The following is a 24,991-nucleotide window of genomic DNA, read 5'->3' as shown; positions in this document are numbered from 1 at the left end:
AGAATGATATTCGACTTTAAAAATGTTTAAATGGCTGTTTTGTTACCAAATAATGGATCCTAAAACCACTTTTTTCACTTTTTCGATTACTGTGCATAGCATGTGAGCTGCGAGTTAAAAGTGATAAAAACACTTTAACAACACAACTTTGATTAGTCTGAAGAAAATCGTTGTTTGGCAACACTAGATGATAATACTTCAACTTCAATCAAGTCATCTCTCCGGAATACAAGTCTTGTGCAAAAAAATATAAATCAACGATTTTTCTTTCCACACTAAATCTGAATTGTAAATTATTTATAACAAACAATAAAAAGGTTAATCATCGGTTTCAATAAATTCTTCTATTTATACACGTAAGATGTAATGATATGGTGAACAGTGTAAAAAGTGTTATTACAAAGGTCAGTGTTTTAATGTGATGATATTCTAATTGACAATAAAATTCAGCTGATCCTTGTTTACAACGTTTTAGTTATGTATTCCTTTGAGGGAGATTTTAGGCGAAAGCCTCAACAAAATTTAGCTGGCGCCAGTGCTCAGCGTAAAACCGATCGAGATGCTTTGATACTACAGTCACAGCAGCAAAGACAGAAACGCGAGGTTAGTTACAATTTTCGAAACGTTTAACGACAAATAAGTTTTAAATAACACACAAATTGATAATCAGAATTCATTTTAGCATAACATATTTAAACATTTTTATATTGGCTAGTCATTATTCAGCTAAAAAATATTAATGACAAAGCATATTCAAGATTACGGTAAACATGTTTTATACAATCGTTATAAATAACATGGATATATCAGATACTGTTTATGTTTCTAACAGTTTTAATACTTTATTTTTTAGTCTAAACTGCCCAAAAAGGAAATATTCTGGTGTTTGTTTTTATAAAATGCATTTGATATCTTTGTAATTATTTAAATAATTTAAGATTTGCGACATGAATGTTCCTAAAAGCATATATAATTATTATAGGAACATCGCAGAAGACTGAATAGTACAATCAAAATTCAAGCTTTTGTACGAAGCTATCTTACAAGGAAACATTATAAGCAAATTGAAAGAGAGCAATTTGATACCATATTTCCAAGAGCCAATCCTGATGATCAAAACTTAGTATCATTATTAGTAGCTAAGATATTATTCTTTTATGATGATCGGAAAGATTTTAATAGATTGGTAAGTGATACATTTTTTGATAAAAAAAACCTGTTCCAGTATTCAGTTTTCGATTACATAGTAGCACAAAGAAGCAATCAATTGCCTTATGTTAAGAGATTCTATGTACAAGAATAACCATGACTTTAAAATATCAAAAAATTCAATAGCCAAAAACAAGGAGAGATTGATAGTGGCTAAGAAACTAGTCAAAATTTTAATACTTCATTTAGACATAGTAAATAATCTATTCTTAGTGTTTTGGTGAAACTAAATTGCAGTAATGTATTGAAACATATTGTTCATGTTTTTTAAACGAAAACAGGGGATAACTATATGTTTTTATACAAGTATTTCTTCAGTGGAAACTATCAGTTATATTCCATTTTAGGTATCAATATCACAGCTGTTATTGAAACAATGGCAAAAAGTGTTTCAAAGTGGAGGCTCATCAATACAAATCAGGAGGTTACTTGCATTACATCTACGATTGCTGAAAAATGATTCTGAGGTATTAAATATTGTTGTATGTTTCACAAATAAATTAAGATCTAGTTTTTAAATATAGACAACTTCAACCTTCATGTTGATAAATACGTAAATTATGAAATCTGTATTAATATTTAGAAGAATACATTGCATTGAATGATGCTTTTTTATATAGTAATAAGTTTTATTTGTTCAGGTTCCATTGGCAGTGCCATTGAGAATGCTTGAGGTATTCACTTCAAGGCAATCTGCTGAGGCATCAATGACTTGTAAAGAGGCTGTTAATATTATTGGAGGGACATTTTTATATTTGATCAAAAGAGGCAAGTAATCTCAATTATCATAGACCTTGGTACATATGAACATAGATAAAATTATGATAAGTTCAGAAAAAAAAATACTTTCCCTATGGGTAGCTTATAACTAGACTAGACATGTATATTTTGGTTACTATATTATTTGATTTTTGCAGGCTACTTCAAAGACTTATGTAATCTTATCTGTCAACGGACACCACCTCTTTATGGGCCTTCACCAAATCCACCCACTCCGCTTTGTGGTGCTTTGCTGGACTTAATCCAGAGACCACTCAATTTGAATTTCCAAATCAATACATCACAATATGAGTAAGTGTTTATAAACACCATTATAATAGATAGGCAATAATTAAGATCTTACGATGAAGGAAAACATCGTGATGCAACCTGCACATATCTGAGAAGAAATTCAATGATATGTGTGAAGTCAACCAACCCGCACTTGGCCAGCATGGTTGACTATGACCTAGTCACCCCTAACTTGGGGTAGACTCCGAGCCCCTCGGTGGGGATGTATAGTGAGCTGATGATGATGAATAATTAAGATGCAAACTTATAGATTGCCTTTCATTAAAAAAAAAGTGTTACAGATATGATAAAATTTACCAAAGACTACTTAAACCTTTTTTTTTAGTTGTTTTATAATTTGACATCAATATGTTATATACGGCTTAAACATTGATTGTATTAATTTTCAGAGATACAGTTATGACGGAGTTTGCATCAACATTTTTGTGCAATCCATATCCAGAGCCTGTGGAGATGTACATCTTACCTGCGCTGGCACAAGACCGTAACAGACCCTTTCCTTTCTTGGGACTTATACGATGCATGCTAGACGATAGTAAATTTACTAGTGGCAAATTAATAAATGACTCTTGGTTGTTACATTCCATTTTGTCATTAGAACCTCCTGGATTTGGTGAGTAAATAAATATTTTTACATACTCTAATATATAATGTATTATAAATACAGTCAAAACCGTTTATGGCGACATCGTTTAGAACAACATACCGGTTAAATTGACCAAAATCAAAGGTCCTGGCTGAATGTTATATACATATCTTTCCTATTAATACCTGTCACCGGTTGTTACAACTATCGGTTTTTACGACTCAATATTAGAAGTCCCTTCGATGTCGTTATAACAGATTTTGACTGTATAATTAATATAAATAATTAATAAATTAATTAAATTAAAATGTTTTTTTTTAGGTAATGACCTCCGTAATGTAGACAATTCGAAACTACCCAACAATCCAATAGTGTTAGAATATCTAAAGATATTAGCCATGCTAACGGAGAATGTTTGCAATAAACAGATAACATATGAATATGAAGATTCATTGTACAGTCAGGAGACTGCTGCGGACAAAGATGATGACAGTGACAGTGAGGTGGAACCTAATCCAACGTCAGTGAGGGAACAAACATTGTTAACTAAATGTATAGAGATGTTGAATGAACCAGACAATTGTGTCATGATGACATGTTCTCAGATCAATGATAATGAGCTCAGTGAAGAATTTTTAGAGTATATATCAAAGATATGTCATAACTTACTTTTGAGTCACAAGATGGCGCTGCATAAATATCGGTGAGTTTTGTTCCTCAATGAATAAAAAATAATTTCAGTATTTTAAAACTCGATTGTCTGTTTGTTAATAATTTGATGTGTTTATTTTAAGGTTACTATATACGTTGGCTTTCAAGCCGATATTTGTGCGTGGAGTTTGGCGTTGGCTGAGCAGCATGAACCAGGAGTCGCTGTTCGGTGGTCCCAACACTGCGCTGCTGGCGGTGCTGTCGCGAGGTGTGGTGGCGCCCGGCGTCGAGCGCCTGCTGGCACCGCTGGCAGTCTTCTGCGCACTCTTCACGCTGCTCATTGGCACACTGCATGATACGGAGTTCTTCAGGGATACCGGTGAAGATGACAGTTTGAATTTTGATTGTGAGTTTTTGTTACTTTGACTCATAAAAGGATATTGAAGGAGCTTGAAGTCGTCTTATTTCAAAAGTTTATTTATCAATGCATTGAAGTATTTTAAATGTATTTTTTTTACTTGTTGCGATGTTTTTTTCAGTTAGCGTAGCGGGTCCATCTGGTGGACGTACTCACGCATTCGAGTTTTCGGAACTGGGGGGCCTGTGTCGCGCGCTGCGGCAGCTGTGCCTGGGCCTGCTGGAGCTGGCGGTGCCGGACACGCGACCTGCACGCACGCCCTACAAGCACCCCGCCCAGCCGCAGCACACCCCCGCATGGACACATCTCTTCAAGGTACGGAACACCTCCGAGAACCGCAATGTTATATAACTAACACTAGTTTACATATACATAAATTAACTGAAACTAAGACTAACTAATAAATCTGGTGATTTAGTTATAGATCTAGGTTTGACTGTCATGTTCGAATGACAATTACAACCGAACAGTGTCAAACTTATGGCCTGGTGGGCAAGAGCAAAACAAAAGTAGCTCTCTTGTTTGTGTGTATATTTCTATTTTTAAGAATTCCATCAGAACTGACGGCGTTACTGTGGGTTTTTTTCGACTGTCATTACACTTGTATTGACACATTGTTGTCTCTATCTTTTCAATGACATTGTGAGTGATGACATTATGTGTCATTACAATGGTCACTGAGGTGAATCCACTGAATTCGATATACATACGAGCTACGTCATCGTATGTTTGAAATTGTCGCTAGCGCGTCTCATGCGACTGTGTTAACACGCTCTAAATTTGTGGGAGTGTTGCCGATACAAACGGACCTCCTTGTAAATAAATATAGAACATTTTAATTTTTTTTTTCTTCCTTTTTATGCAAAATCGTATTAGTGTAAAATATATATTGTTCCAAGTGAGTGCTAATCGTTTCTTTTCGCCTTTTTATTCAATTACTAACTTTTACTCGCGTTGAATATAAAAATGCACACAAGATAAAAAAGTTCCTATGTCCGTCTCCTAGTACTAAGCTACCCCCCCATCAATTTTCAGCTAAATCAGTTCGACCTATCTTGAGTTATAAGTAGTGTAACTAACACGACTTTCTTTTATATATATAAGATTAAGATTTTTATTGTAATTTTAAATTCTTTTCTAAATGACTCTAAATTATCGGCTTGCCTTTCCTTCCTCTACAGGGAGTATAATTATATTTTATAGTTGCTTTAACAAAGTGAGTTGTGTGTCAGGTGTGCACTCAGCTGCTGCGGTCGCTGTACGCACGCGACGAGCGGCTGCACTTCAGCGCGGGCGCGGCGTGGGCGGGCGAGCGCGATGACGACGCCTCCGAAGTGGCCGCGCTCGTTGCCTTCGCACGCGCTCGCTCGCGACAGAACGCGCCACTTGTTGACGCCGCACGAGCTATTAACAACGGTGAGAAATAGTGTTATTCATTATCAATTTTTTATTACCACCCACTTTAATGGGGGAGAAAAACTTAAAGCTCTAAATCAGTGATTGTCAAACTTATTTCTTTCTCCGCCCCCTTTGAAAATCAATTATATTTCAGAGCCCCCTTTTATTCAGCCCTAAAACTTAAAAACCACAATTTCATTACTTTAATTAATTTCAATGCCCGCCATTTTTTGGGCCCCTTATCGCCCCCTCCTAGGTTTCAAACGCTCCCGAGGGGGCGTTATCGCCCACTTTGGGAAACACTGCTCTAAATAGATACGAGAGCGCTCTCATCTGTCACCTGTCATAGTTTGTATACGTCATTTTACTGAAAAAAAAAAGTTCTAAACTCCTTTGTTAATTTTTTATTGTCGTTGCTATCACTAAGAGCACTTTGTATATAAAATAAAGTGTTTTTTGTATATCTGTGGTATGTTAAGTACTACTGTCACTGTCATCGTGCTGACGTCTATAGTGAGCAAAAGGCGGTTTCTTCCAAATCTATACATGTCTTAAGCCGCATTCACATTTGTCTGACGTGTTGTGTCGTGATGCGTCAGAAAGGTATCGGTCTCATACAATTAATATGGTTGCGTGCACACTTCTCTGACGCAGTGTGTTGTGATGGCTTGTGTTGTGTCGCGTCAGTAGCGATCCCGGTCCGCGTCAGTTGGGTGAGGTGCAGGGGACGGCGCAGCGACACGACACAGCGGGTCGGACTAGTGTGCACGCGCACGTGTTGTGTTGTGACGCGTCAGAAGTTAGACATTCTAAAATACTGATGAAATTTTTCAGCATCACTCTCAAGCTCTTTAACGAGACATTGAAACTCGCCTTTAATCTCTCTTTTTGTATTTACTGGATGTATCCATATATCTTCTTCTCTTTCTTTGTTTTATTAGAAGTGTTGCCAGTGCCAATAATTGCATATCTTCTTCATAATCTGAATCTGAATCGTATGATTCATGAAAAAACATTGCGAATGTGTAAACTCTCTGAGAGCTATAACGGAACTGATTAAAAATTCTTCATAACGCGTCACATAGATGTGAACAGTAGCCATTCAGACAGAAAGCATCACGACACAACACGTCAGACAAATGTGAACGCGGCTTTAGGTTGCTCTGTTAGAAAAAATGAGATGTTCGTGTGTATGTACGGGTAACCTCTTCTTTACGTACGTATATGTTTCACATTTATTTTAATTTCTATTTTTCAGAAGAGGGACCTCCATTAACAATAAAGGAATTAAGGATGCTTACTATATTAAAGGAGATTCCTTTCGTCATATCGTTCTCTACCAGGGTATTGATATTCCAAACGTTGCTACTTAGGTGAGATTCAAACATTAGAAGATTTATATTACAGTTTATTTTCTTTTTATGTATGAACGTAATTTTTTTTTTCTACAATTTCAGGGAAAAAAGCTCAAATTGGTTACAAAATTTCAATGAAGGACCTTCTATTAATATAAATATAAGGCGCACACATTTATATGAAGATGCCTTTGAAAAGCTCAGTCCAGAGAATGGTAACTAAATTAAATTTATATTTAAGATTTATGTAAAAAAATTAAACATAATGATTGATTTTCCTTCGTAATGTCGCTCTAACTACTAAAGACTTTATCAAAATATTTTATTGACAGAACCCAATCTGAAGCTGACGATGCGCATTCAGTTCATAAACCAAGTGGGTGCGGACGAGGCTGGTGTTGATGGCGGCGGAGTCTTCAGGGAGTTCCTCTCAGAACTACTCAAGTTGGTCACCATTTTTATTTATTTAACTTATGTCAGAAATAGTATATAGGATTTTATAAACTGTCAATTAGTTTTAAGATAATAGCGCAAAAGAAATATAAATCTTACTAATATTATAAATGCGAATGTTTAGATGGATGGATGTATGGATGTTTGTTAGAAGGTTACTCCGAAAAGGCTCAACGGATCTCGATTAAATTTGGCATAGATGTAGAATATAGTCTGGAAGAATACATAGGCTACTAATTAAGTTTTTTTTTTAATTCGCGCGGACGTAGTCGCGGTCGACACCTATCTTAGTCATAGTTGCAGAAAAAACTTTTTTGAAAAATATTAGGGTTTCTAATTTCACTTTTTACTTTTCAGATCAGCATTTGATCCCAACAGAGGACTGTTTCGTTTAACAAAAGACAACATGCTGTATCCCAATCCTGGTGTGCACTTGCTGTATGATGACTTTCCGATGCATTATTACTTCGTGGGAAGAATGCTGGGGAAGGTAATATATTAATTTTAATTTTTTTATAACTTACCAACAAAAAACAAATTACCTTTTCTATTGACATAGCGATTGGCAAAATCTAGAATCTAGAATGTGACAGAACGAGGACTAGACTTGGTTTCGGTAAAAAATACAAGGCTTAGTATTCTCTAGAGCATGGGTCCCCAAACTATTTTGGACAAGTGACCTATTCCAAAACGAACCGTTACCACAGACCTCCAAACTACCTACTTTTAAGATCAATTATTATTATTTTTAATTCTGTCTTAAGTTAATAGAAGAAGACAAAGTGAGAATTATCAATGCCACTTTGGGAATCCCTGTTCTAGAGCAAACACTGATACCAATTTAGCATGACCTTTTATATTATAGGCGTTGTACGAGAGTTTGTTAGTGGAGCTGCCGCTGGCTGAGTTCTTCTTGAGCAAGTTGTGCTCGTCTCGTGAGCCGGACGTGCACGCACTGGCTTCACTGGATCCAGCGCTTTACCGCGGCCTGCTGCTGCTGCGCGCACATCGCCGTCAGGACGTCCCCGACCTCGGGCTGGACTTCACCGTGCTGACTGACGAGCTGGGGGAGCAGAGAGTGAGAAAATATATTTTTGATCCTTCGAGTCGGATAACATTATTGATACTAATAGGACCGATTCAATTTAATGTTTTTTTTACAGACAGAAGAGTTAAAGCCAGGAGGTGCCAATATACCAGTTACAGCTGAAAATAGAATAGAATATATTCATCTTGTTGCCGATTACAAACTTAATAGGTATGTATTACACAAAATGAAAGATACGAGTTCTGTTGAGGTTTTCACGACTGACTATTTTTTTTTTTGTTTATTTTTAGACAAATAAGATCTCAGTGCAACGCTTTCAAGCGTGGTGTGACTTCAGTGGTGAGCGCGGAGTGGTTACGTATGTTCTCATGCCGGGAGCTGCAGCTGCTCATCTCTGGTGCTGAGGTGCCCATAGACCTCGATGATCTCAAACGGAACACACACTACGCCGGTCAGTTCAATTGTTCGCATAAACTTTATATGTCTGACATCTCTTTTTATTTACTGGATACATAATTCATCTGATAATTGATTTAATATTGTGAATGCAAAATTAATAGCTAGTTACTAATATTAGAAAGTTTTCCAAACTCTTAGTGAAACCTGTAAGTGTACAATTTCTACTAACGCAGTCGCATCTTGTAAAATAAACGGGGATTTATTTAGTTGAATAAGGATTTTATTGCATTTAACAGTGCTGTAATTTAAGATATTAAATGAATTAGGTGGTTTCTCGGAGACTCATCCAACAGTGCAGGCGTTTTGGAAGGTTGTGGAGGGCTTCACAGACGATCAGCGCCGGCAGCTCCTCAAGTTCGTAACCAGCTGCTCGCGACCTCCCCTACTAGGCTTTAAGGTAAAATGTCAAGATTATATGACGATTATAGTTTCTTGGTAGTTCTTCCGGCTTTATCATATTAAAATCTCTCTATGTGTGGTTGTGTGCGCAGGACCTGATCCCCTCGTTCTGCATCCAGTCAGCGGGAGCTGCAGACCGGCTGCCCACAGCATCCACCTGCATGAATCTGCTCAAGCTGCCAGAGTTCCGCTCAGAGCAGGCGCTCGCCGAGAAACTGCTATATGCGATACAGGCCGGCGCAGGATTCGAACTTAGTTAATACCGGTCAGTATACTCCATATATATTGTTGGTAATACTTGTTAATACACTCGGTAATTAAATTACTGGTAATACCTGTCAGTATTCTCGATATATATTGTTGGTAATACTTGTTAATATACTCGGTAATTACTTTATTGGTAATACCTGTCAGTATACTCTATATACATTGTTGGTAATACTTGTCAATATACTCGGTAATTACATTATTGGTAATACCTGTCAGTATACTCAATATACATTGTTGGTAATACTTGTCAATATACTCGGTAATTACATTATTGGTAATACCTGTCAGTATACTCGATATACATTGTTGGTAATACTTGTCAATATACTCGGTAATTACATTATTGGTAATACCTGTCAGTATACTCAATATACATTGTTGGTAATACTTGTCAATATACTCGGTAATTACATTATTGGTAATACCTGTCAGTATACTCGATATACATTGTTGGTAATACTTGTCAATATACTCGGTAATTACATTATTGGTAATACCTGTGAGTATACTCGATATACATTGTTGGTAATACTTGTCAATATACTCGGTAATTACATTATTGGTAATACCTGTCAGTATACTCAATATACATTGTTGGTAATACTTGTCAATATACTCGGTAATTACATTATTGGTAATACCTGTCAGTATACTCGATATACATTGTTGGTAATACTTGTCAATATACTCGGTAATTACATTATTGGTAATACCTGTCAGTATACTCAATATACATTGTTGGTAATACTTGTCAATATACTCGGTAATTACATTATTGGTAATACCTGTCAGTATACTCGATATACATTGTTGGTAATACTTGTCAATATACTCGGTAATTACATTATTGGTAATACCTGTCAGTATACTCAATATACATTTTGGTAATACTTGTCAATATACTCGGTAATTACATTATTGGTAATACCTGTCAGTATACTCGATATACATTGTTGGTAATACTTGTCAATATACTCGGTAATTACATTATTGGTAATACCTGTCAGTATACTCGATATACATTGTTGGTAATACTTGTCAATATACTCGGTAATTACATTATTGGTAATACCTGTCAGTATACTCAATATACATTGTTGGTAATACTTGTCAATATACTCGGTAATTACATTATTGGTAATACCTGTCAGTATACTCGATATACATTGTTGGTAATACTTGTCAATATACTCGGTAATTACATTATTGGTAATACCTGTCAGTATACTCAATATACATTGTTGGTAATACTTGTCAATATACTCGGTAATTACATTATTGGTAATACCTGTCAATATACTCAATATACATTGTTGGTAATACTTGTCAATATACTCGGTAATTACATTATTGGTAATACCTGTCAGTATACTCGATATACATTGTTGGTAATACTTGTCAATATACTCGGTAATTACATTATTGGTAATACCTGTCAGTATACTCGATATACATTGTTGGTAATACTTGTCAATATACTCGGTAATTACATTATTGGTAATACCTGTCAGTATACTCAATATACATTGTTGGTAATACTTGTCAATATACTCGGTAATTACATTATTGGTAATACCTGTCAGTATACTCGATATACATTGTTGGTAATACTTGTCAATATACTCGGTAATTACATTATTGGTAATACCTGTCAGTATACTCAATATACATTGTTGGTAATACTTGTCAATATACTCGGTAATTACATTATTGGTAATACCTGTCAGTATGCCCGGTATATATTACTGGTAATACTAGTCTCAATACATAATTAATTCATAATTGTCCTGTCTCGTAGAAATATAGTAGGTTGCGGTACCGGTCTATAATATATAATGCTAGTAATACTTGTCAGTATACTCGGTAATAACATTGTTGGTAATATACTGTATTAGTTACAGAAATCATGTGTTATTTTTTTATTTAAGGAATTCCATTATTTGGATAATTTAATTATGAAATGTATTTATTTTTCAGATATGTGTACAGCGAGAGCGAAGTGCATCGTATATATGAAATATATGTTATTTTCCAACACATTAGTGTACTGAGTGTAAATCTCATTGTGATAATGTTAATTTTATATAGAGCCGGTTTTTGTGTAAATAAATGTTACCCGAATTGCTCCGCGTGACTTTTATTTGTTAGGAAAAAAGTTGATTACGAAATAAAGGTAAACAAATTGTTTAAAATATTAATTTTATTTCCATTATGACTTTTTAAAATGCAGTTTAAATGTGCACAATAATTTAGCTTACAGTCGTAAAATGTCTGAGTAGTCGAACAATCTGTCTATGTTAAAAATGTACGATGATTTTTTAACTTGACGATGGTAAAAGTAATTATTTTTCTTATATGTTACTTTACAACATTGTGCTGCAATGACTGAGGATATAAATGTTTGCTATGTTATTTATATCAGGCTCCCTATTGAATGAAATCAAAACTTGAATTAAAGCAATTGCTTTTTTTTAAAAAAAAAACAATGTTTATGCTAAGTTCTACTTTTTGTTTATTGATCAAAGATATTATTGATTTCCCTACAGTAGTGTAGAGTAGAATTTAAATAATATTTCAGCTTTTTAGCACGTAGAAAACATTTTAGCTTCAAATGGTTGTTAGTTGTATTCTTCATGTATATATGTAATATTTCGTATGTATGTACTGTGTGTATGTATTTATAGGTACATGTATTAAACTATATGGCAGTTTTATAGCCGTTTTACGGTGTTTCGGAAAAAAATGGTAATTTTAATGTTTATTGTAGAAAATGTAATTGTATAGAGTTATTTCGGATAATTTTTAAAATACACTCGTTGTTTATAGGCTAAATTATTTCATGTTTACAATCACAAGGTAACTTACTGATCCTCGTAATAAAAATGTGACTTTGATTCCCAGTTAAGATAAAATTATATGAGGATTATTTTTTTCCATTATTATTAACGTTTGTTTTAAAGATGTGACATGAAAATATTTAAATGAGGGTAATATTTCTATGTTCTTTTAATATTAGAATATCTTTGTAAAATATTTGTTACCATATGTCCAATCTTGGAAGTCAATCTACGGCCATAACATCTGTTTTATTAGTTAACCGTAAATAAATGTGTCAAAATCTCATATCTACATGTCTACATTTATTTATAAAATAAAGTTATAACTTAAAACGCCTAAGGCCTTTCATTACTATTTCACGTCCATTTTATGTTTGATGTGGTTGATGGTTTTTTTAAGATCTTAACGTGTTTTTCATAACTTACGCAGTAAATGGGTATAATTATATCCTGGCTTACCGTATTGTAAACGAGAGGCATAGATTACTTACATAATATGTAATAAGTAACCGTGAACTTGCAACTAGGAACTCATCAATAAGGAGCATTAATATTGGCTTAGGTGCATTCATCGGTTCCAATATGGCCGCCACTCGCCGCCATTAGCAGTTTGACAGTTGCAATCAATCAGGCCTGATGAATGAGGTTCGCGAGGCGACGTGAGCGCTCGCTCGCCTGCCCGCCTGACACCGCCCAGTGTGCGGTAGCCCATCATGTACTCCTGTTGCCAATCATCTCTTAAAATATAGGACATGCCTTTTTTAAACTAAGTACGGTTTCCTTCAAATCATAATTTTGTATTTTTAAAATCTATATATATAAAGGAAAGTCGCGTTAGTTACACTATTTATAACTCAAGATCGGTCGAACTGATTTAGCTGAAAATTGATGGGGAGGTAGCTTAGAACTAGGAGACGGACAAAAGAACTTTTTTATCTTGTGTGCATTTTTTTTTATTTAGTCGCGGGTAAAAGCTAGTTGACAATAACATGCAAATACGCTGACAAACGTTAATTTGCTCAAAATTGGTTATTTGCATTCAGTTTAGTAAAATTGATATTCTAATGACAGCGGAAGAGTTTATTGACATAAATTAAGTGGCATTTTCATTTTTACAAATTATTGTACAAAACACCACAGTTAAATAATATTATTACTGTTACGTGCTTTTGTGGATCAAAAATGTAAAATGACTATTTAAATTATTTATTCTAACAAGAGTTAGTGTTCTTTAAATTAAAGTGGAGTGACTTCCGGTTTTTTGTTTGTTATTCTAATTATGTGAAGGGATAGGAACCATTGTTTTTTGTAACATCCTCCTTTGAGTTTATAAAAGGGTGGTGACATTATCTGGGATCGTACCGGGCCTGCGCGCGGCGGAGCGTTTTGCTGAGTCATTTCCCATAAGCAACCTGAGTCGACGAGAAGGCGAGGGCTACGCAATCGCTAGACCCTAGCCTCCGAGATTGCATTACACTTTATAGTGAATGTTGCTCACCTACAAATATTCTACTCTGTAAAATATAATTTTGACTTCCTTCTACGGACGTTATCTCATAGTTACGATCAGTATTACTACTAAATCAGTATTACTTACCGGCTGAGAAGCTTCGCTTTTATAATAAAGTCAATATCAATTAAAATTATCTACACAAAGCAGACGAAAATAGAAAAAAAAAGGAAAAAAAAGCCATAGTATGTTAACACTCAAGCTTATATTTCCACTCTGAGTCATTCTTATTTATAAGGAATTTATTAAGGATGGCTTTCATAAGCCACGCACATGGCCATTATGAAAGTTTTCATTGATCTCAAGTGGTCGTGTACGCCAGGTTGGCCATCCCGTGAGTCAGCCGGCCACCACGCTCGGCGTTTCGCTCCTATGCCAATGAAATTGAAAAGATTAAACGATCGCCTGTCAGCCGTAATGTGTATCAAATGGCCCAACCATATTTTAATACAGTGTGGGCGATGTGTTTTATTTCGACTTTTTGTATAAGGGTACTTAGTATTGCAGATAACAAAAGGTTTCTCTAAAACGGTTGTTAATAAGCACGTTTAGAATATAAAGGGTTAAATGTCACAGGTGATAAATTAGCGATTTAATAAGACATTGTGGTGTTGTTTGAGCTTCATTTATCAAATTTTGCACTTAGCCACTAAGTACCTATTGAAATAATATATCCACTTCTGCCTTTAATATTATTATTTCATAAAGGAATTTGCATATGCACTAATTTATGATTATGTTTAAAGTGAGAGAATAATGTACAAAGTAAATAGTGTTAAAGTTTTATCAGTTCTGGTCTACCAACATCCTTTTCAGTCGTATCGGGTCGGTCATGACTGACTCCTGACAGTTTGACACGTGTAAGTAATTTGGTATGCGATGTTCGTATCAGTCCGATAGCCACTGGCACATTGGCAACATTGTCCGCAGCCGTCTTATGTGGAAAGCAACTGTGTGTTGACGTACGGCTGTTGAATTAAAATTTTGCACTATGACGTCAAAGGCTTAACTGAACCGTAATCAACTAAACGAGGTTTTTGAAAACCGCACATAGTTTCTTTTTCCAAAAATTTCCTAAATTGTCCTGTTTGGTGGCCTATAAAATTATATTAAAATGTTGTTACTAACAAATTTTATTACGAGCCATTTTACTAAGCCTGAATAGAATGCAATGAAATTATTACATTTTTTGTTTTCCCTCTGCGTACGAGACATTCGAACATTCAAATCGTACCTACAGCGAGACCAAAGTGAGCAATTGCACATAAATTGCTTAATTTGATTTTATGTCACCGTGCACACAATGTACAATCGTGGTCATTGTCCAGGTGACATACCATAAACGTTAAGTGTATTATTTTGTCGGACAACTCTTAGGATTTTGTCATATGGCCCCTTAAAATAAATATGACATAACATGAAATGCAAATTTAAATGCCTTCACCGAAGAATTTCCAGATTACATATTATTATAGCGTTTTAAATTTTTGATTTTGAATCCTTTCCTAACACCAAATGAATAAAAATGTTTGTACACACACAATTCATAAAAAATACATTATTTTGAAATTCTATTTTTTAAATTATAAAATAGTAATTGTATTTAAAAAGTATACTAACTTATAAATAAATATTTATCAAAAAAATATATTTACTATTACCGTGTGATTTAGCCCTTAGTATTTCGTCGCGGGTGGTCGCCAGTCGCTACGCTTCTGAGAAGGTCATCAGAAGGCTCTATACATTGCCTAGAAGCTCGTAAACCTCTCTAGGATCCATAATTATAGGGGCCCACGTCTATGTATAACAATGTAGGAAGGGATTGAATGGAAATGTAAGAAATGGCTTGAAATGCCAACACGTAATAGGTCTTTTCTAAAAAAAGTCGAAGAAAAAAAGTTGTGAAAAATAATTATTCATCGTAATCAATCATTACTATTCAATTAGATCCAAGTCAGTAGATGTGATCCGATGATAGATTTTTATTTTACACCAAGTTACCTCTTAGATCTTAGCCCTTGAGAAATCGGAGTTATTATATTTTTGTACGTATGAATGTTCCTGATAATTATTGCTTCCTGTAAGTCAAATGCCCAATAACAGTAAAATTGTGATTCAAATACCCAAGCCTACAAACAAACGTATCTTTACCGAATTTGATCCTTACCATAACATTGCGTTATAAATATAGTCACAGATTACAAGCCTTGCAACTCAATGCCTAGAATTTGATATTCATTGAGATAGTTTGAAGTGGGCGGAATTGCAATTGTCATAACATCAACATTGTATGCACATTTAATGGATCTATGCATTAATGCGGACGTGCGCCTGCGCATGCTTTGAGGCAATGCCAAGTCAGGTCTCATGAGTAACGGAAAAACGCTTATTCATTCATCATCCATTGCTTACCATATACTGCTTTGTATGTATATATTTTACACGAATTAGCTGTCACCCACAAAATTAAAAAAATCTTTGTTTTCCGTACGATACGCTATTTCAGACTGTAATTTATTACAAATTTATTCAGATCTATTTAACCGTCGTGGAATTACGTTTACATTCATATGAAATGTTATAAATTAGGTATCAAAATTAATTTGTTGGTGTTTCATTTTTGTCCTTTTTTGATGAATTTAAATTTTAATTAATTCTACGCAACGAAAATACATGTTCCCCAGGCTAGCCCCAGACTCGTGTAAGTGTTACACGCGTTAGTTGCATACTAAATAACTTAGGTTAGCTACATTCAGTCTAAGCTATCGTCTAAACAAAATGATCGTACATAAAACATACCATAGATGCTTAGTAGGTATATTACAATATTACTAACTTGCGTTCAATGACAGAGAAAGTATGATTAACACGGCATGAAGGCTTTTGAATTTTATTATTTCAGCAATAACTAAGATTTAAGTTTCTTGATACGTAACTATGTAGCAAATGCTGAACGTGTTGATACAGTTCAATGGGAGGTTAGAAACATACTTCGTGTTCTGATTCGAAAAATATGACGCCTAGTAACCGCGCAGACGCAGAAGATCCGATGCGGCCGATGATAAGCCATCCGCAATTCTGACACCAAGCTAGCGCCGGTACGAATCTCGGCCTTATTCCTCCCACACGACCGCGGACCACCCAAGTAGAACCGACACAACAATGTCTGTGTGCTTATTGTTTACGTATACAAGATACGCACACATTAATAAAATGCGATGCTTGCATTAGCAACGTAATCCCTTTGTTTTGGTAACCGATTATCGACTTATTAATTATATGCGACAAGATGTTATATTAATAAAATTATTGTAAATGAGCATTAACCTTTATTTACCAAAAAGATGGTAGATTTTTGTTCAAAGAGAAACAACAGTTTGTCATCAATATTCTTTGCCTTGCCTTTTATCGCTGGCAGCATCGTGATGTTTACGATATTGCTAAAATGCAATTTATAATTTACACGTAGGTATATTGCATTATTTAAGACGTCTGTAAGTAAATAATCAATTAATAATAAAATTGTTAATGTTTTTACTTTTCGCATAACATACACGAGGGTTAAAGATTAAGAGTATCCTTTATTTTAATTGATGGAGTCAGCATTTGGTAAAACTTTTGTATTCTCAAAAATGACTAAAGGAATTTAAGTTATTTTTGAAACAAGATCATCGAGAGACAAACAAGAGAATCGAGCATGATGTGGTGTATAGTTTTATAAATAAAACTACAATGAATCTTTATAAAAGAAAATAACTTGTAATAACTTAAATTAACAAAGTAATGACTACTTTAGTAAGGGAATATAATAATAAAAGCGTAAAGATTTTAAACGCAAGAGTTATACTGTGACGACAAGAACGCTGCATTTATGTGGCAGTTACGATGAGTTATGCGCAGGGCTCCGGTCTCGGAGACAAGCGTAAGTGTCAGTTCGGGCGCCATTACACCGACACTGTAGTGTTTAGTCACATACCTTATCATATTGTCGACTATGGTCACTATCGCAGTATCTCTCTAAGAGGGAAACTCTCCCGCCATCTCTTACACGCACTGACATCGCGAAGAGATTCGGAGACAGGATAATTAACCTGTGTGATACAAGATGATCTTAGAACGCGGCTATTTCTTAATAAAAGCTTTTTTGTAATTATATACCTACGCTGTATGAAATTTTGAATGAAATGAAATTCAGTTTTCCAATATTTTTGCTTATTTCAATATTTTTGATTTACTTTAGGCAGTAAGGGTGATTAGTTTGTAAGGAAGTATCGAATTAATTTCGTATGGGTATTAATGTTGTACTTAGCGGACGTATGTTACAGTATCAAGAATCAGTCTTGTAAAATAAATCCAACAAGTTCTGTAATAGAAGTAGAAGAAGAAATAAGTTCTGTAAGATAATAGATGTTTTACAACATTTTACATTTATTGCTATATCTTGTCTATGTTTCACACAATTAAATAAAAAAACATTAAATACATTTTTTTTGTGTTTGTCAACACCACAAGTTTTGGTTATTAAGTTTTATTTCTTTATTAAGTTTGAAGGACAAAATAATAATAGAAAGGAAAAAGTAAAATTAAATTGTAATCACAAAATTATCGTTTATAAGTTTTATGAGAACCATTGAGAATCGAAAAGATTCATAACCGATTTTACTCGAATAATGTTTATCAAACTAATTATCCTTAAGTAGACGAAATTAAGTATTGTTTTTAGGAAATAATATTATTAATAAAGACGTTATTAAATTCAAACATTGTCACAAGTTAAGACATTTATAGTATCGTAAATTTTGACTCGACTATCATGTATCCTTTCCTCTGGCTTTGTCTCCGCGAAGCTTCGTGGGTGGTACGGTACCTACGCCTTTCTTGTTTCACTCACAAAAATAAGGACGATCAGAAAAAAATTAAATCCCTTAAGGAAATTAGTCCCTCTAAAACACGACTCGGACATGTGTTACTTTTTTCGCTTTAAAACGTGTCTCAGAGGTAAGATTTATGGTTCGGTTCTCTTCGGCACGATATAAACTTGCAGTCATGTAGACGTAAAACTGGCGAGGAATTAATTAAAAATAAAATTAAGTTAAAAAAGCAACGTCCATATAACGTATTCGAATCTATCTTTTGGCTTGTTTTATTGCGTTGTGTTTGGATTTGAAATCTCTGTGTTACCTGAGGATTTTGTAGTATTTTTTGAGGTATGATAAGAATGGATTGTGTTGTTTAGCCGCGGGGAGTGCGGGACGCGGAGGCGGATAGGGCCGGCGTAGCACAGGTAGCCTCCACAGCTACTGTGCGCGCCCTGAGTACACAATACACACTGCCTTACTCATACAATGCTGCAAGCTAGCGAGACTACAATTAACACGTGAGCTAGGATAAACTATATATAAATAACAAATTTTGTAAATAAATCTTACTAATATTATAAAAGCAAAAGTTTAGATGGATGATTCATAAATGAATGTTTGTTAGAAGGTATCTCCAGAGCCGCTCAACGGATCTCGGTGAAAATAGGCATAGACTAATTAATTTTATTAATTAATTTTCTTTTAATCCTATCAACTAATTAATTTTCTTTTAACTCCGCGTGGAAGGAGTCCCGGACGATAGATAATAATTTGAAAAATTTAATGTAATAAAAAAGGCGAAAAATTTTCAACTTTATTATTTTTATGTTTCCAACTATTTAAACTTAAAATGTAAGAAATTACTAGATTGACTTACATATTCATATCAAAATATGTCATATGGTTTTTAAATTATAACAACATTTTTTATTACGAATGAGTTCACGTACTAGTTCTGAATACTTTATTAAACTTGGAAGTGATTGTAAGTATCCCTTAAAGTGCATGATCATAGTCACCGTTTGCTGTAACAATGCAAAACTTCTCGAAAACCTGGAGGGATTCCACTGACAAGGAATTAAGGTCGTTGTTTATCCGCTGCCACTCGAACTAACAAGGGCCCGATAAATGTCTCTGCAAACACATCGCTAGCTGACACTTCGTTATACTACCGTTTTTTTTTATTTAGCCCTTTTGGGACATGGTGGATTTTCTCAAAACTGTCGAAAGCGAGTACGAGAACAAACATCATAAATGGATGCAAAAAAAACTTTAACCAAATGTTAATAGTTATTAAAATAAGGTATACTTAGTTATACATTTCACAATTTCTCGTGATTTACTAACCCAAATAATTTGACAATGTTAGATCGTCTTGTTGCTTCAAAAAATCGTCGTGCGAAATACGTGGTAGTAAAATTAAAGCTGTCGCAGCAGGCACAGGAAACTTTTAAAGTATCTTTGTTATTGATACAGTAAACAAATTGTTTATTTACGATGGAATCGAGTCGGATCGTTCTCACGGGGCGGGCGGCGCGCTGGGTATGCCGGGGCTTTAAGTAAATAATCGCTTGGCGTCGGCGAATCGCATCTGAACAAGGAAGCACGGTCCAGCCGTGACTGACTTCTGACGTTGATGATTACGTTTCCATTGTACTACGTTGATTTTACCAGACTAATTGAGGTTGACAATGACTGAGTAGTGATCATGAACTTTTAATATTAATAAAGTTTGTCCATTTGTCTGTTAAGTGATGAATCGTCTAACTTACAGAATTCATAATAAAATTGATGTAAAGAGGAGTATTGCCATGATGTGCTTACTCGTATGTTTAAATTAATTATGCAGTGTTATGGTTATCAGTTATCACAGGTAAATTAACTGATAAAATACATTTCTGTATTGCGTTTGGTTTAAGCTTTCATGTACGGTCGCTGTGAACTAAATCTTGTTCCTTTTTTAATTTGAAAATAATAGACAATGGAAACAGTTAGTGGATAAAATGTAGATTGAAGAGTGAATTATCGATGGATCGCTCGAGACAGAGTTTGTACAGCGGTCGAAGTCGCGGCCACCTTGACGAAACGAAAACGTTCAAAAAACGTCCCTGGGAACCTTCGTGTTGGCCGACATTAACCGACTTTCAGTTTTTCTCAGTAGCTGCCGCACCCTGCCCGACAATTACTCGTTAATGATTGATTATCGCTGTTTACTTTCGATTTTTGTGATGTCATTGTTTGAGTTTACTTCGACACGGGAAAGGAATTGACTAAAGAAACGAAGAAAGAAAAAATATACAGGGAATAGTTTGGGTATATGAAGACATTAAAACAAAAATAAAGTTAAGATGTGTTCCAAAGATTTCAATTATAACACGAAAGCTGCCTAATGACAAAAGCGTCATAATCTATTTGGCAGCTAGATAAAGAAAAGGCATAAATCTTTTCTTTTAGTCCCCAGCCTCGGTGGCTTTGGTATGAAGGTATTTACGGGCTATTGTGTGGACTATTATCTGGCGTGTCGTGCTAATTGAGCCATCCCACACCAGGGCAATGGCGCATTGTTTGCGAAAGTTGACCATAAACAAGCCGCAGAGCGCGACGCGACGCGGGTGGCCCGACGCGGCTCGCGTATCTTTATTATACATTTCTATGAATAACACCTCCGCATCGATTGTCCATGCGCTCTTTACAATTTGCTATAATATATAGGTAAGTACTTACTAAATACATGACACTTTTATGCACTGTTTGTCCTTTTGTTTCCAAGCTTGTAATTAGATTTCTTTTATATCTATACCTTATATCCACATTAATGGTACCTGCCCCCCTCCCCCCGCCGCCCCATTGACCTAGCTTAGGTGATCGCCTTGCATGTTAGTTTTGAATCAATTTTCAATCTTTCTCATAAAATGTGAATATATTGTGTTATCCTCCGATTACTATATAACTTTCATGATTCTAATAAATATGTAAATAATACGTGATAAAACAATTGTTGTTTATAAGTGTACTTATATTAGCCAAAACATTCGACATGGGATTAGATTACATCCATACAAGTAGATCTCATATAGAACAGTTTCAATTCTCACGGGCATTATAAAAATAGTTTCTAGATGACTGGCGGGGTGCGTGACGAAAGCGTAGTCCATGGGCTACAATGCCCTCCAAAGTTTATAGAGGTTCAGATGGCGAAGGCGCTCGCAGGTAAATACGAGCCGTCATAAAGTTTCATCATCTATCTTAAAGTTTTCCAGTCTATGTGGCGTCGGCACACTAAGCAACTTCTTGATCAATCTGTCAGTCCCTTAATCATGTCACCTTTCAATGCATCCACCTCCATACTGCCAGCTGTCATAAAGTTTGAATGTTGTAATACAAGAAGCAAGGAAGCAAGGAATGAGGAGCGGGGTGGAGGTGCGCTGCGCACCGAAGGGCATACAAATTGATTATGACGCGGCCTGTCTCGACCACCCACCACGCTCTTCATTCAACTTTGATGCAACTTCCAACAATGTACAAATTCGATATTCAATTGTTACATTTCGATTCACTGAAGTTGAAGATAAACGTTTTATGAAACTATGCACAATTGTAAAGCTTTTGATGTTAACCAATGTTTATGAAATGGAAGAAAAGTAGTATAAAGTTCGTTTTAAACGTATCTTTCAATCTATTACTGCTCGTAACAAGGACGTCACCAGCCGAAGATCTAGGCTTGATCTAGGGGGGCACTTATCAACATGTGGTCTGAATTTTTAATAAAATATTGACAACTATTTCTAAGTTATCTACGTATAGAGGTTTTAGGCATTGTTAGTATTTCGTAGTAGTTTATATATCTATTTTATTTTCTAACTAGCTTTTGCCCGCAACTCCGTCCGCGCGGTATTAAAAAACGTAATAAGTATCCTATGTGTTCTTCTAGACAATGTTTTACATCTGTGCCAAATTTTATCAAGATTCGTCGAGCCGTTCTGGAGATACCTTCAAACAAACATCCATCCATCTAAAATTTCGCATTTATTATATTGGTAAGATGACTGGGGGGGGGGGAGTGTCTGCCCTATACCCTTGGCGACGCCAATGCTTAGATAACGGATACCTCCGTCAAGTCTGACGTCAAAACTAACATGTTCTTAGTGGGTCATTTGCATCGCTTGTTACATATTTAGTTAACATGATTTTGAAGTAAATCTTTAGCTTGATGTTACGTTATAGTTTATTTCAAAATTTTAATTAAACTTTAAGAAGGCAAAGATTATACAATAAAATTGTTGTCAGGACTGGATTTGTGACAGGGAAATACTTAAGACTGGATATTGACAATTTAATTATGACATAAGATAAGAATGTACTACAACATGAATGTCATATCGAGTCTATAATAAAAACAGGACTCTTATCAATCTTAACTCACTACATTCAAACAAAAACCATTAAATAAAAAGTCTTTTTATTAACGTGTGTAAATTTTATTTGAATTTAATTATTTTAGTGAAACAACTAGAAATTATAGGTTCAGTATGCACAGTGAACAACACTAAAGTTTCAATTGCTTTAGTAGATGTAAAATTTTAATTAAGGCAATGGAAGTATTACGTCGTTTTACAAAGCTCCTTGTAAATAACTGTCCTTAATCAACAAACCAGCATTTCAATGATATATAATCGACTTATATTACTTTACACACTTATTAAAAAATTTGATTGTAAAATTAGCAATTTATGTCCACCATTATAAATAATTAAACAAAACAACTAACTTACGTTTTATAATTTTTGAAATGTCATAAGCACTCAAAATTAGATCGTTAATATTATTTGTAGCGTATTTATTTGTGCTTCATTAAATATTCTGGATAGGCTATAAAGCGGCAAATAAATGGCGGCCATTTGTAATTTATAATCTTTGTTCTATGAGCATAGACTAAATGCCCTCAGTGATGGCGGACACGTACAATACTATCCTTTCCTGCCATTAGAATCCTTAATTGCTCCGAGATTGGTCATGTTACTCTCTTTTATGGTAAAGCGGTCGGAGTTAATTGTTTTTATGAGTGTCTGTATTTCGGCTTTGAGTTATAGTTTTGTAACGCGGCTGCCGGTGGTCCGTCATTAATGAACGCAATTGTCTATGGCATGTTAATTATATGACATCGTTACATTATTATTTGGAAACGATCTCAGTCTTTCTTAATTGTTGATACTCGTAATGATTATTGAGAAGAACTCCGAGCAATAAAATTTCAAGAAATGCTTGACATTACTGCCTAATTAAAGAATTTGTAGTCTTTTGATGAACGGCAGTTGTGGATTTATTTGTTGTTTTAAAGTGATTATTGCAAAATGTTTACATTCACCTATGTATTAAATGTTGAACAATAAAAAGTACTATTGACATGTACGGTATACAAGAAGTAAATACTTTAAAATGAACCGCAACGAAATATCGGGCAGTGTTGGAGGCACGAACTGTTCTTGGCTGGGGTTTGGGCCGGGGGTCGGCATCACGCCGCATGTGTCATTAAAGCTCTCGCGTAGCGGTATTACCTTTGTTTCGCGATCGCACTGGGAGGCTACCGGGCAATAAAACAGCCCGTTGCAAACAATGGATACATAAAAATCCGAAAAACGCCAGCACAATACGCGCCCGAGCGCCTGCGGCCGCCCGAGGCGACGATTGTCGTACCCGATTATCCAAAAGAACTTATTCGACGCCGTTCATGAATTTCAACAGCCAACGTTAAAGTAATTTATTGCGACTGAATAAGGATCGTTAAAAAATTTGGCATCGTAAAGATGATATGACGATACCGGCCATTGATTGGTGCTGCTCGTGCCCTCCTACCTCCTCCTGGGGATAACGATTCCTTGAAATATTACCGTTTTAAATTCTTCGTGATGCAATCTATACTTATAATAAGGTAGTTAGTCGATAAATAAAGCCTGGAATTTTAAATTTGTACATACATTTTAATGGTTTAAAGTTTAGCATAAAAGTTTTTTCAATACTAAACTTAAGACAACTTAAATCAAGAGACAATTTTCGTAACTAGTAATATTGAAGTATTTATTTGTATTAGCGAGTTCTTATTCGGTCTGTTCAAATTCTAACAAATAAAATAATATCTTGTCATTGTTATTGTGCGTTCGAGATTAGAGGCTAAATAAAGTTCTATGTCTGTTTCAGAGTCTTTATCTGAACGAACGGTCTGATAAAGTACTAATGCCTTTCGCTATTGCTTCTATCAAAATAAAAATAAAAAGAATAAATCTCACAAGGTAAACCATTCCGATTGATATCACATACAATTCGATTTCACCGTACAATCTCTCTTGTCTAGTTAATCATAGCGTGAACTTAAAGCACGCGTGCGTAAATATGAAGGCATATTCGTTACCGACAAATTCCATTCCTAAAACAGTGGTATTAAAAATATTGCCGTCTTTTTTCTTGTAAAGA

The 24,991-nt window shown here is 35.0% G+C and overlaps 1 protein-coding gene and 1 long non-coding RNA gene across 4 annotated transcripts in view; one reads left to right on the top strand and one right to left on the bottom strand.

The window, feature by feature from the left end:
• Nucleotides 1–228: 228 nt before the first annotated feature.
• Nucleotides 229–11,463, top strand: LOC106709295 (ubiquitin-protein ligase E3C). 2 transcript variants are annotated; one of them, XM_014501072.2, is made up of 21 exons: nucleotides 229–404; nucleotides 476–603; nucleotides 983–1,186; nucleotides 1,557–1,676; nucleotides 1,851–1,977; nucleotides 2,127–2,280; nucleotides 2,670–2,893; nucleotides 3,188–3,569; nucleotides 3,661–3,923; nucleotides 4,057–4,250; nucleotides 5,168–5,351; nucleotides 6,592–6,706; nucleotides 6,791–6,903; nucleotides 7,021–7,132; nucleotides 7,499–7,631; nucleotides 8,007–8,219; nucleotides 8,305–8,399; nucleotides 8,480–8,640; nucleotides 8,915–9,045; nucleotides 9,140–9,312; nucleotides 11,295–11,463. In XM_014501072.2, exons 2-20 carry the CDS (start codon nucleotides 478–480, stop codon nucleotides 9,305–9,307), a joined length of 3,219 nt encoding a protein of 1,072 aa, XP_014356558.2. In that variant the 5' UTR covers nucleotides 229–404; nucleotides 476–477; the 3' UTR covers nucleotides 9,308–9,312; nucleotides 11,295–11,463. The 2 variants fall into 2 exon arrangements, with proteins under 2 accessions (XP_014356558.2, XP_014356557.2); XM_014501071.2 differs by having other exon boundaries at nucleotides 229–603.
• LOC123722165 overlaps nucleotides 8,132–24,991 on the bottom strand; it is a 33,739-nt gene continuing 16,879 nt past the window's right edge. Inside the window, exon 3 of one of the 2 annotated variants that reach the window (XR_006756439.1) lies at nucleotides 8,132–8,204. This is a non-coding gene — a long non-coding RNA (uncharacterized LOC123722165). Of the gene's footprint in view, nucleotides 8,205–17,658; nucleotides 17,756–24,991 lie in introns of those variants that run through there. The other variant, XR_006756441.1, reaches the window with a different exon arrangement.

Source organism: Papilio machaon, chromosome 2, assembly GCF_912999745.1.
Source record: "Papilio machaon chromosome 2, ilPapMach1.1, whole genome shotgun sequence".
In the NCBI taxonomy this organism is placed as follows: Eukaryota; Metazoa; Arthropoda; class Insecta; order Lepidoptera; family Papilionidae; genus Papilio; species Papilio machaon.
This window is presented reverse-complemented; position numbering and strand designations above follow the sequence as displayed.

Bases quoted from the DNA above. Each gene is read 5' to 3' on its own strand.
- LOC106709295 (XM_014501072.2), top strand. From the start codon at position 478: ATGTATTCCTTTGAGGGAGATTTTAGGCGAAAGCCTCAACAAAATTTA. The intron at 2,281-2,669 runs GTAAGTGTTTAT...ATTAATTTTCAG, and splicing joins ATCAATACATCACAATATGA to AGATACAGTTATGACGGAGT. The intron at 6,904-7,020 runs GTAACTAAATTA...TTTTATTGACAG, and splicing joins AAAGCTCAGTCCAGAGAATG to AACCCAATCTGAAGCTGACG.